The sequence below is a fragment of the Momordica charantia genome (genome assembly GCF_013281855.1).
Source record: "Momordica charantia cultivar OHB3-1 chromosome 5 unlocalized genomic scaffold, Mcharantia_2.0 BLBB01000005.1, whole genome shotgun sequence".
NCBI lineage: Eukaryota > Viridiplantae > Streptophyta > Magnoliopsida > Cucurbitales > Cucurbitaceae > Momordica > Momordica charantia.
This window is the reverse complement of record NW_028275163.1, coordinates 5,311,859-5,325,705: the sequence shown is the minus strand read 5'-3', so window position 1 is coordinate 5,325,705 and position 13,847 is coordinate 5,311,859. Positions and strand designations below refer to the sequence as shown.

Here is a 13,847-nt window from a genome sequence, read left to right as displayed (position 1 = left end):
GATGAATAATACGAAGGCAACTGAATTATATGATATCCCATAATATATAATAAACAACTTAATTTGTTTTTGCTAAGAGATAGTTACAAAGAATAATAACTCATTAACAAAAAGCACAGCTAATATAATCCCTCTGAAAAACGCTTAAGAAGAAAGCGTTTTTATAATCATGAGATCAGAATCTCCTCAGAAAACGATGAAAAATGCATGGCTGATCTGAATTCTGAACGTACCGAAAAGAGACCAATGGGGAGAGAATAAAATCTCTCTGAATAGAATTCACCCATTTTGCTCATCTTTTGGCTCCTTCCTCATTTGCAATGGCACCACGTCCTGCAGAAGCCCGTCGTCCCGGAGCAGCGACGACGGGGACGGAAGGGGAGGAGGAGGATGCGGACTCACCGATGATGAGTTCACCGTTACAAATGGCGTCGGGTTGTACATGAAGGGCTGGTGGAACAAATGCCCCGTGGCGGTGGTGGCGGTGGGGTTGTGATCGGCGACGAGGCAACTGTTGGATTCCGACATGACTCGCCGCGGCATTACCGGACTTTGGTGGGTGTGTTGGCCTTCGTACGTTGTCACAACGATGGAGTGGTCGCCGGAGGACCGCTCCACTCTCTTCTTCACACCGCACCCCGCCGTGGTGCAACGATAATAGCTTCTGCTTTAACAAGAAAAACATCTTCATTGGTATATAGAACTTTTACTTCAAATAAAAAACTCGTAGTGAAGAAAAAGACCTGGGATAGGGGCTATTTTTAACGGCTTTTTGGCCGTACTTCCGCCAGCGGTAGCCGTCGTCTAGATGATCGATATCACTCTTAGTCATGAAAGCAAATCTGGGTTCTCTTTGCCTCTTCTGGTTCTTCTTTTTTGCCTTCAACCTAAAAACCACAACCAAAAAAATAAAAACAAAAGAACCACACCCCATAAATAAAAAAAACAAAAAAAAAACCAGTTTTTTCCATTTCTTTTTTTCCAAAAAGAGAACGAAAAAAAAGGGAAAAAAAAAGAATAAACAAGCTTCAAATTACAACCTTAAATCAAATCAAAACTTAAAGTTCAATGAATAAAGCCGCTGTTAATTAAAATTTTTAAAATAGAAGATTCGATCTCTTACACAGTTGTTGAATCAAAATTCAATTAATCCATTTCTTCACTGAACTAGCTCAGTCTTAAAAAACAACATATTATATTTAAAGCGGAAAAAAGAGAAAATAAACACTAAATTCAAAGGGAAGAATTAGCTTACAATAATTTAGAAGCTTTTTCACTATTATTCTTCTCAACAGCCTCTTCACTTGCTTTGGCAAGTTCTTCGCCGGAGGAGGAAGAGACGGAGGAAGAATTAGGCGTGGGCGGGGCGTTGAGCACCTCCGACGACTCCGGCACGGTGGATGCCGGCGAGGAGAGCGGCGGCGACTGCTGCAGCAGCGGCGGCACGGAGGACATCAAATCGAACAAAGAGGGGTTGTAATAGTCATGGATTCCAAATAACAAGTCAAAGGAACAACCTTTATCACTACTCTCACATGACATGTCGAAGATGCCGCCGCCGCCCGGAAACTCGTCGGAAAACACCATCGGAGAATCACTTACGGCGCAATTCTCCGACCCCACGAACTCTTCAAATTTCTTCTTCTCCATACCGATCGGAAAGTTCAATTAATTACCACATATTCTTTTTTCCTTTTTTTTTTTTGCGTCTTCTCCAAGTATAGAGAGAGAGAGAGAGAGGGGAGAGAGGGGAGAGAGAGAGTTGTTTTTTTGGAGGTGCGAATGGGAAATAGAGATTTTTGGGATTTTGGAGAACAGCTTGGGGTGTAAGTTTTCCCACCTAGGATGGTGACCGGCAGGTGCCGGTGGAAAATGGGCGTGGGAACAAGTAGCGACTGGATCGGTGTTCGCAATAAATGACAGAGGACTGGCAGAAACGGGGACTTCTGAAACGCGGAGTTTTGACCGGGAACCGGTTCCAGTGTAAACGAGATTCTTAATGGCCGTGTACACGTAGGCAAAAAGACTCTGGATTTGTTTTCTATATAAAAATAGATTTCTGCTCCAATTAATTCAAATTATTTGTATAGTTTAATCAATGTTTTTAAAATAATTAAATTTTAATTACAATTTGTGCTATATTATGTCTCTATGATTTTAGAGGTTTCACTAGGTTTTTGAATATTTCAGGCTCTGTATCTATATTTGGTTTATTCTCGTTAATAATTTTATCCCCTTAATACTTGTGTGTCATGTTTTTATATTATTTTAATATTACATGGAAGGTAATTTTGAGTAAATTTGAAATTTAGCAATATAAAAAATGTATTAGACTAATTAAATTAGTAGTACTAACTTATTAGGAACTTTTTAAATTATAGGAAACTAGCTAGCTAGGTTGAAACCATCTTAAAATTTTCGGGATCTATTAAATTGATACTAATAAGTTTTTAAAGTTAACCATCTATTTAAATGTTAAAATCTTTTAACACATACGTTTCTGTATTTAACTTTTGTTTATTTATCTATTTTGGTTTGTAGAGATCTAAAAAAAAAAGAAAAAATAGAAGTTCGCCATGATTTTAAAAGTTTAGAGAAAAAAAATGAACAAATGTGTGACATATTGGATTTCGACCTTTTATCAATACGATGTAATAATGAGAAATTTATAGTACATATAAATCATTAAAACTTAATTTACATATCAACATCAAACTCGCCAATAATTTGGATTTTTTTTCAATATGATATATCCATCAAAATAGTCGAGAAACGTATGAATTCTTTTGAGTTTTATTGTTTGTCAATAGATTGGAACCAAATCACTTCTCATTATATATATATTCTGAAATCTTGGTATATTAGATCGATCTAAACATAGCTCTAACTCATCGAGGTATTACAAATCTATCTTCCAAATTAGATAATTCGAATCGTCATTCCATTGATGAATTAAGAAAAAAGAAACTTAATTAATTAATGAACCAATAATGGAGAAAATAGCATAATTAATAATGTATAATAATTCTTTCTATTAGTCTGAAATAATTGCAAGAATCTAAAAATAGAGTGATTTAATTTTTTTTTTCTTGAATTGTCAGGTAGATTCTACCTAATCTATTTTAATCATTTTTATTCTTTACTCAACCTAAAAAATGTTTGGAAATAATATCGTTTCAATGGAATATTTATTTCTTTCAAAATAACTGGAATAAGCATTCCAACATAAATAAACAAATGGAACAACCGAATCAAAAATCTTGATTCCTCTTCCAACTTCCATGAACCGTACGTAACATATTCATTTGAGAAAAAAGTTATCTTAGATTTTTGGCTTAAATAACATTTTCATTTACTTTCGATTATGATTCATTTCGATTCCTATGGTTAAAATGGTCAGTTTTGATCTATTTACTTTTAACTTTTTGTTTGTTTTAGTTTCTATACTTTCGAAACATTCGTTTTGTAATCTCCGTACTTTCAAAAAACAACCATTTTTGGGTCATTCCTTTTTTTTTTGTCTCATTTTTATTTAGATCAAATTTTTATCATAACACTTTTCTCTCATGAAATTTTTTGAAATGCAGCAATAAATTTATATTAAAGGGTTCTCATCATGTTTAAAATTTTATTAACATTTTGTAAATAGGAAACAAAACATAAGCTTTGAATGTATAGAGATTACAAAATAAACAAATCCACTAAATTAAACTACATGGATAAAAAAATAAATATTTGAAAGTATAGAGACTAAAATAATATCTAAATCTAGATTTTTATAATTAATTAAAAAATCCAATTATATATCTACATTCATAACTTTTGTGAGCGAATCTTAAATAATAAGTACATTTTAATGCTAATAAATACTTTTCTATCTATTATTTGCTAATATTATTTTTTTTCTAATTTAAAAGAAAAAATTTATTTGAAAAAATTCATATAGCCCATTCTAACTATAGCTCAACTATAATGATATATAAAAAGTTTGAATTTTGAATCCTAATGTTGTAAAGTAAAATAAAATAAAATAAGAAAAACTGTAGAAAAAAAAGTGTAGAAATTGGTAATTAGATTAACATGAGGGAAAAAGAAACCCTAATCCTAATCCCTAGGAAAGCAAGGGAGTTTGGCACGTGCGATTCAGGGGAGGTGTTTCTTTTAGTGCCACTTGAAAAAAGATATTTGGCAACTAATTAATAAAGAAGTATTAAATTGAAATGGTCCAGTTTTAAAGAAGTGGGCTTTTACCTACAAATCCATGGCCCACAAATTGGCATTAGGTTTTTTGGTGCTACAAAATTACATTTATACCCCCATCTAATCAATTATTTGTTATTTTAATAATCTAGACTAAGAAAATGGATAATTCAATTCAGATGACTACCTTTTTCTTGACAAGATTTTTGTGCAAAGGACAGTACCATTGACACCTATATAAACAATGGAGGACAGTTTTATTTTGTTTTGTTTAAACAAAAAATTCACAATTATTAATATAAAATAATTACATTAACTTTAATTTTTTTTATTACTAGATTCTTATTTATTTACCAAAAAATAATTGTATTTATCCTTTTTTCTTTTGTTTTCCAATTACTGGTTCCATTCAGAAATGCTTTTAGAATTTTAAATATAGAGAATATAATTCTAAAATTGTCTCTTGTTATATAGAAAATATTTGAAATTTCTAAGAACAAAAAGAGACTGTGTTTTTTATTTTTTAATAAATTACATGAATATATTACAAGCAATATCGAAAAATAATACAAATAAACGTTCATTTTAATCCCTTAATTATTTTTATTTTTTGGAACGTGATCGTTTTAATTAGATTTGATAATTTAATGTAATCTAAGACATAGCTCACCTATTAAAACATTTTATTCATTTATAAAATTCGAAAGTTCAATTCCTCATCGCCATTTGTGTACTTACAAAAAATCTTAATTTAGTGATAGAAATTAATATCTTCTCAAAACTAAATTAAAAAAATGGTCTAAACTCACATTAATAGAATGCATAAACCTAACTAAAAACACATCTAACAAACAACTATCATAAAACCAATACCTATGTACAAAAATTAAAGAAGTCTCATTTAGTTACAATTATCGTTAATAGCTAATTAAATACACAAATCTTCAAGGAAATGGAAATTCAACTAATTGATAGGTATTAATTTCAATAAAGTTAATTTTTTTTTAGTACAACATGTTGGGGAGGGGACTCGAACTCACAACCTCATGGTTGAAGATATATGTCAATTACTGCTGAACTATGATCGCTTTGACGTGAAGTTAATTAAGCTTAAGGTTTAGTTAAGTATGAAAGTTTAACAGCAAGCTGTTATTTTGAGTTTATTTGAAGAAACCTAAAGAAAAGAAAACCCTAAGGAATATATAAATAAAAAGGGAGGAATAATTGTAGTGTAGTTATGGTAGCAATTTCTAGCACATGCCATGGGAGAGAATCCTCCAAACTTTTGCTTAACCTGACCCACGAAAGAAAACAAACAAAAAAAAAGCAAAAAACAAAATCTTGGGAACCATTTCTCAAAGCTAATTTATTCATTATTTTAATAATTGCAATAAACAAAATTAGATTTTGAAAAAGGAATTGGAGTCAAATGCAAGATTTTTGTGATAGATAGATGGATAGGCCGGAGAAATCTACCACTCGTTTGGTGACGTTATCGTTTTTTGTTTATTTATGTTTCTCATTTTTCAATTTTAAGAAACGTTTACAAAATTGTATAGAAATTTTAGAAACAACAAAATCAATCTTCTTGTTTCTTGTTTCCAGTTTTTCCTAAACATAAATAAAAGCATTATTTTATCATTTTGTACTTACAAAATGCGTAGTAAGTAATAAAATAAAATAATATACCATAAAATTTTGAATATTTGATTTTAAAAAGTAATTTTTATATAAAAATCTAATTTTCTTCGTTTAAAGAATGAGAAACGACCAGAAATTGTTAATAAACATGTTTTATTTTTATTATAAAAAAGAGCAAACAAAAACATAAGGAACATAAACAAAAACTAGTAACAGAAATAAGAAACGAAAATGTTAGAAAACGAGCCCCTACTATTTTTCCAACGAAAAACTTCACATCATCCCTTGTCAAATAACTTCATATGGAGGTCAAATACTATCAAACCCTTCTTTGTCCAACCTTAACCTCTCTCTATTTTTTGTTCTTAAAGAAAACAAAGATTCTCCAAAACAACCAACTTCTTTCACTTTATTCACATAATTTGTTTAATTTTGTTGACGTGTTTTGTTTCACTCCCCCTTCTCCCTTTACCAATCACTTCTCGATTTGGTGGTTTCTTTTTTCTTTTCTTCTTAAGCAAAATATAATCTTCAATAATCTTCTCAAAGTAGAAATTATCGTACGTCCATACTCTTAACAATGAATTAAGAATATAATATATTTCAATCATCTGAATATCCTGAAAAAAATCTCTCATCATGTATTTTTTACCAAAGAAGTGCTCTCAAACGTATTTTTTAAAAAAAGAAAAAAAAAAGAAAAGAAAAGATCATGACCTTAATGTTATATATATATTTTAGAGTTCGACAATAATACTAGAATGAGGATTTGAAATTTTGACTTTCTAATCATGAATATATATTTTAATCACTGTTGGACTATATTCTAGTTGGCACGATCCTAACTACACCCTATCATCTTTACATTCATTATTAAATTGATATCATTTTAAGACGAAAATAAATTTTGCAACTCTATATTATGGGTTAGTTGGGTAATTAGTTCATTGTCTTATTTAAAGTTTTTGTGAGAGTGAGAGGCGTTTTTTTTTTTTTCTCAGAGAGAGATTTTAACTATAGGGATTTGGAGTTGAACCTAACCCGTTGACTCTAATATGTTTTCAGAAGGATGTTCAATTTTTAAACAAAACAAAAAAAAGCAGCGATAATTGCGGCATTTGGAAGCTACCCTACTAATAATAATAATTTCCACCAATTTTATTTCATATTAAAAGTCTAAATAATTTATTTAATTAATTTCAAGACCCAACTTTTAAAATTCATTTCAACACAAAATTCTTTTTATTTGAACACAGAGAGAGAGAGTCAAAGTCAACAAAATTCTTTATGATATATATATTTTTTCATTGCTTCGTTGGAATTCGAGCTTTGAAATTAAATTAACTTTAAAATAATTATGGGTTGTCTAAAACAAAACCGCGTATGGCCTCAGACAAGAAAAACGACACCGTTTAATAATAACAATATGAATACAACTAGGAGATCGGAGGCCGTGAAGACGACACGTCGTTTTCCCTTTGGTCGTCCTTCCGACATCACTCAAATATTTTCCCTTCTTCTCATTAATGATTTGTGTGAGCGGAAAGTGTACGTTATTTCATTTTCTTTTTAAATTATCTTTTCTAGTGTAAAAATATAGTCCTCGAGTAAGAAAAAAACGATTGAAAATGTTTTTTTATCTGCTCCACTGAATTATTTGACTTGTATGCTCTTATTTTATATAATTAGCCGTATCTCTTGTGTTATCTTGAGTTAATATAGTATCCGTTGGTTCAATCAACATATCACTGTAACATTTAGATAATAGTGTTAATTATAGAGAAATATTATTATCAAAATTGAAATTTTAGGGATATTATTAAAAAGAATAAGTTTAAAGATTAAATAGAGACACAATTATAATTTATAGATTAAATTTGTGGTACGACTTTTTTCTTTTTTACATTTTCGTTATTTCTTCTCATTATCTAGTGTGACGTTTGTCGGAAGTTTCGACACATTTGAATTAGAGTTAGCAAATGAAAGAAAAATAGGCCGGGTTGCAAGTACATTCTTAGAGGTTGTGGATACTCAAGAGTCGAGAGTGCATGAATGTACTATCTAAACCTGGGAATGGATATGTATTCATAGGGTTGAATACGTGGTTAACCAAGATCGGGACATCAATTACTTACCACGTGATAGGATTTTATAGATGTGAGTGTTGGATGCCAACAACTTGCTCTATAATGCACAGAACCTATGGGATCATCTTTGACATAAATAATCACCCTTTACGAAAGTCTTATTCTTGACTATGTCTAATTTGTCTATGTTAAACTAGAACGATCAAGTAGACATTAATTACCATTGTCCTACATGAAATTGACACGACTTATCAATTATCCGCTCCCATTAAGGTGTACCCACCGTGTAGTCCATTGGATTGAATATGATATTAAAGGTTAAGATTGGCTTCAATATTTAATTTTGTTGTTTGCGATTAAGATATATGATAGGGTCAAATTTGACCCATAAATTTAAATGAATAAAAAATAATAAGGTCCTATTAAAAATTTGGGGAAGACTTGGTCAATTTTGAATTTAAAATTAATTTCAATAAAAATATCATACTTTAAATAATATTTGATATTCATAATTTAAGGGGAAGAATGAGTCAAAACTAAGCTACGAGATTTGAAAATTTTGGATTAATTAAAACATTTGAAGACATGCAGTCCAATATTTTATTATTATTATTATTATTTTGCAAAGGAATATTTTATTTTATTTTTATTATTATTTATTTGCAAAGGAAATATTTTATTATTACGGCATAGAAAAATACAATAACCCGTGACCTTATAACTTAAGGTGGATTCCAACCATTCAACCTAAGTCAATTATTTAAAAAACTTTATATATATAATAATAATAATATAAAATACATCCTCTTCAGTGAGACCGTAAAGTGCCAACGTGGAGCAGGTAACTCAAGCAACTTATTCTCATAAATAACGTTAAATGTTTTAATCAATGTTTTAAACATTAATATTGATAAAATATCGTCAATAAATACATCTGAAAAGGTTAAAAAAAACATAAGAAATATTTAAATTAACAATTTCACCATTGCTAAATGAATTAAAAATAATTAATATTAATATTATGTCAATATTAATGATATTTTATTAATTTTATTAACGATATTTACCCTTCATGTCAATGTTGATCTATGGACACATAGAAATATTGATGGAAATTTCAACATATCAATGATAATTTATCTAATATTAATATTGATCAAGCTTTTAACTTAAGAAAAGTAAGAGTTGTATCATGGACTGAACTGTACTTAGATCTATAACTTTGAATAAAGAAAAAATCCACATAGTTGTCTCGATTATCGAGATTAATTTGATTTTGGAACTTTTATATTTATTCTATTCTTTTATATTTGAACTTTTGAAATATCTATTATAATTCTCCAACTCGTATCTATATAAACTTGAAGGTATTTATGCATTTGCTATATTCATATTAAATTTGTGAACACAATTGAGTTGAATATAACATTAACAACTAAAATCATAATTATATTTTGAGAGCATATTTCACTAATTAAAATAGACTTTCTAAAGAGTGAAGCAAGAAGAAAACCTTCTATGCTAGAAACTAATAGAAGCATGCCACGTGTCGGTTCGATTTTCGTTATATTTTTGGAAAAAGAAGATTTATATTATTTTTTTCCCCAAAAAGCCCATTGACTTTATTAGGGTTTGAAAGGGAAGGGGAACTGTATTTAAGGGTGTCAAAGGCATGTGACAGAGAAAAAAGAAAATGCAAATGCCATTAAATTCAAATATATCATCTTCTTGGCATTGTCAATGAGGTCGGTTCCTATTTTTTTTTTTTTTTTGGTCGCCGCCACTTTATTATCCTTTTTTGTGGGGGCACAAATGATAAAGAAAAAAACAAAATTCCAATTTATTAGGACAGCAAAATATTTAAGTTTGAATTATTATTTTTATTTTTTTTTTCAATTTTGGTTCATTTTCGTCTACTTTGATTCAATTTTTGTACCTTTAAATGTGAGACAATTTTAATCTTTATTTACAAAGTTTTAACACAATTTTTATACCCAATAGAAAACCTTGAATAAAATTTATGACTGCATTTTAAGAAATTATTTAATGAGGTGGAGTGTTATGCTAAAATTTTCATCATAATAAATGAAATAAAAATGAAAATGAAGAGACTTGTCCCTAAGATAGTATAGTGCCAAGGAGGTGAAGTTTCATGGTGTATCACAAATGGTATTGTGTTTGAGCTCTATAGTTGATCACAGTGGTTGTCTCAGCCCAAACAACGAGTCTCAATTATAGAGATTCATCGACGTAAGCCACACAAATGTATTTTAATTTATGACTTCATGGACAGTAACTTCTAAAGGATGAAATTGAAACTATTTATAGACATTAAAGATGAAATTGAAATATATATATATATATATATATATATTATAGATGCTAAAATATACATTGCTTTCCAAAAAATAGTTTTTCTTTTAAAATTTGAAATAATATATAAAAACCCGATCTAAAATTTTCTTTTAAATAAAATGTCGCATTTTAAACTCATATGAAATATTCACGAATAACTTCCCCAAGTTTTTGTTACTCAAATATTTTTTTTTGTCATTTTTAGTTAAATGATGAGGACAATTAAAAATTAGAAAAAAAAACAAAAAAAGCCCTCTCATTTAACTCAACTTATTTTTTGGACTATATTAAAAATCTTGGAGGGTAAATTTAATGTTGGATTTTCATCACAATCGTAAAGAAAAAAAGTTCTTTTTACTTTTCAAAAGTTTTCATATATATAAAGTAAGATGTGAAAATGGTAAACAATGCATAAGAATCAACCACTATTAGGAATATCCCATAAACAACTTTATACAATTTCTTTGATCTTCTTTTGCTTTTTACTTTTTACTTTTCTTTTCAATAAATAAAATTAAATTCAAAAGCTTACCTTTTCCCCCTCATAATAATCTAAAAATTCTCTCTTTTTTGCGAAAAAACTAGAGTTAATTCAAAATATTAAAGGAAAAGCTAAGAGATGTGTTTGAAGTTGCATTTGGTCTAAAAAAAACTTTCTTACACGATCATCACGTTTGAAGTAACATTGTACCATTTTAAGAAGTTAAAACTAAAAGTACCTAAAGTTCTTCGAGGAGAAAGTATTTGTAGATTACATTTATTGTATAAATATTTGGATTGAAAAATACTTCTAAGGTACCTTTAAGAGTATAAAATCAAACAACAAAGAAGTGTGACAACATTTTTTTCTTTTGTTTCTTTGTTTTTTTTTTGGCTAATAACGCCTCTAAAAAACTACCCAAGTATACTTGAGAAATATATATATATATATATATATATATATGAATAACATTCTTACTCGGTGAATACAATACGAATTGAATTATCTTCCTTAAATTATCTTCCTGTTGATTGTTAAGTTTTTATCTTTATGATTATTGAAAAGAAAAATAAGAGATTGTGATTTTGCTTCATTAAGTTTTTGAATAAACATTATAATCATTTAAGTAACCAATCCACTTTTCTCAAAAAAAATAAGTAACCAATCCACAAAAAGGAATTACTAACAAAAATAAAAATAAAAACAACAATAAATGATATCAATTAATTCTTTGCTTTAGAATGACAACATAAATGTAAAAAAAAAAAAAAGAATGACAACATAACTCAAAAAAAAAAAACGACAACACGAAAGGTAATTTTCCATTAAACAATTAGTTAATCAAAATTCACAGCGAGCATGAACTTAGTGGGGTGGTTAAGGCATTTTGTTATTTTTCTACAAATTGGAGGCTCAATCCCTCACCATACCTTTCTTCTACTAAAACATATATTAATTAATCAATAACAAAATTTAGAGAAAATTTCAAAATTTACCCTAAACTTAACCATGCAAGTCAATTTTTACCCTAAAATTTCTACTGCAATTTTTATCTTATGACTTGATTTATTTTTTCTTTTTTTAAGTACAACATGCGGGGTTAATATCGAACTCACAATCTCTTAGTTAGAAATATATATCAATTATCGTTCAACTATACTTATTTTGGCATCTCAAGACTTGATTTTCTCTATTTAATGTTCGATTCCATTGAAATTGATCATTTCAAAAGAATTTTATGTCACCTATTTAATTGAAATTAGTGAATAATATTTAATCAAATCGAAAGTTTAAGTCAAAATCGTTGACTCACCGGAATAAAAACTTCATTTAATTAATATCAACTCTTGTAAGTTAAATATCAAATTATAACACTATATAATTTATCTAAAAATATTCATGTACATCAATATTTCTATAAAATTAAAAGCCATACATTTTTACTTCTCAGAGAGAGAGAGAAAAAAAAAAAAAAAAAAAACTCTACATTTTCATCCGAATCAATTATTTCGATACTAACTACTGAAAAAAAATCTAAGTAAAATCTCTCCTCTCCTATCTTTCTCTCTGAATAATAACAAAAAGAAAAAGGAAAAAAGCCATTCTTTAACATGGGAATCCACGAACCTCGAGTTTTTGTCCTCAAGGTCATTTCCATTCCCTTAAAACACAAACACACAAATTTCTATGGCTTAAGAAAGATAAATACATTTGCTTCAAATAATAATAATAAAAAAAAAAATATATATATATATATATATAAAATGCCCCAAAAGGGTTTCTCAAACCAAGTACAAAACTAATAAAAAAGAAAAGAAAAGAAAATCCAAAAAAAGGCAAGTTGTTAGTTGTTACCTCTTTTCAACTTTTTGCAGACAAAAAATGCACACAACTCAAAGCTTCCAATGATTCCATTTCCAAAAATCCCTTTTTTGGTTTTTTTTTTAATTTTAAATTAATGTTTTATTGAGATGGGAGCAGCCTTAAAAAGTTTCCAGTTCCTCAGTGTGAAAACTAAACAAAACTTCCACCGATTTCCACCTTCAATAATCACTGTTCCAACGCGATATCCATTATTACAAAAATCATCAAAATAACCAAAACCATAATTTCAATAATAAAAAATAAATTTTTTTTTAATTTCAAATGTGGAATCATTCTGATTCTAAGCTGTCAAAAAGTGGTGTAGTTTTCATACCGATCCATAACGTAACATAAGGTCCCAGATCTATTATGAAAATGTCTATAGAATTATCGGTAAATATTTAAAAAATCATAACAAATAAATATTTCAATCTTTTAAAATGGTTAATATTAATATTATGTTTATCATTAATGATATTTTAGCAATACTTTTTATATTTTGTCAATTTTTTTTGCAATACTATAAAAATGCCCGTTCATTTCAAATATCGAACCGTTTAACCATCAATGAAAATTAAACTCTCTGAATGATCCAAAAAAAATAAATAATATATATATATATATATGTATACGTTCGTGGCTGACATCATGCAACACCCAATCCACGCCCCCATGTCTTCTGCTTTTTACCCATTGTTTCCCCAACACGATTTAAAATAATAATAATAATAGTTCAGTCTCAAACTAAAAATTTTGGTCTTTTGGCCGCTTCATTAAATCTTAATGCAATAGAAAATTCTAATGACCAGCCAAAGAAAACCAATGGACTGATTCCATTTAGGAGTTTTATTTTTATTTTTTAATGGTAATGTATGTTTCAATCCCTAAATTTTGAAAGGATTCAATTACGCTTCTAAATATTAAATTGTGATCTTACACGGTTCTTACCATTTACAAAGTGATGGGATAACATGTTCGATAAACGTTTTTTGATTTGACAAGATGAGAAACAAATAGTAAAAGAAAGCAAATAAAATTTCCACAATCCATAAAATAGATTTAAACGAGATTATATTGCACATACCACTTCCTTTTACATTGTCATATCATCATTTTAGAACTACATTAAATCACAATTAAAAGTTAAAAAGACAATAAAAACATTATAAAATTTGGAAAACAAACGGACAACTATCATATTGTGCCGAGTAAATTGTAAA

At 28.6% G+C, this 13,847-nt stretch overlaps 1 protein-coding gene across 1 annotated transcript; it reads right to left on the bottom strand.

The window, feature by feature from the left end:
* Positions 1 to 1,803, bottom strand: WRKY48 (WRKY DNA-binding protein 48). Its single transcript, XM_022282136.2, has 3 exons — positions 1,256 to 1,803; positions 744 to 887; positions 1 to 664 (listed from the first exon to the last, which is right to left on the bottom strand). The coding sequence occupies exons 1-3, from the start codon at positions 1,648 to 1,650 to the stop codon at positions 280 to 282; spliced, it is 924 nt and encodes a 307-aa protein (XP_022137828.1). The 5' UTR covers positions 1,651 to 1,803; the 3' UTR covers positions 1 to 279.
* Between the last annotated feature and the right edge of the window lie 12,044 nt (positions 1,804 to 13,847).

What these genes read in the sequence shown, in the direction of transcription:
- WRKY48 (XM_022282136.2), bottom strand. Translation starts at nt 1,650, where the DNA reads ATGGAGAAGAAGAAATTTGAAGAGTTCGTGGGGTCGGAGAATTGCGCC. An exon ending in GAAAAAGCTTCTAAATTATT is followed by an intron (nt 888 to 1,255) that starts GTAAGCTAATTC and finishes TGTGGTTTTTAG; the next exon opens with GTTGAAGGCAAAAAAGAAGA. An exon ending in AAAAATAGCCCCTATCCCAG is followed by an intron (nt 665 to 743) that starts GTCTTTTTCTTC and finishes TTGTTAAAGCAG; the next exon opens with AAGCTATTATCGTTGCACCA.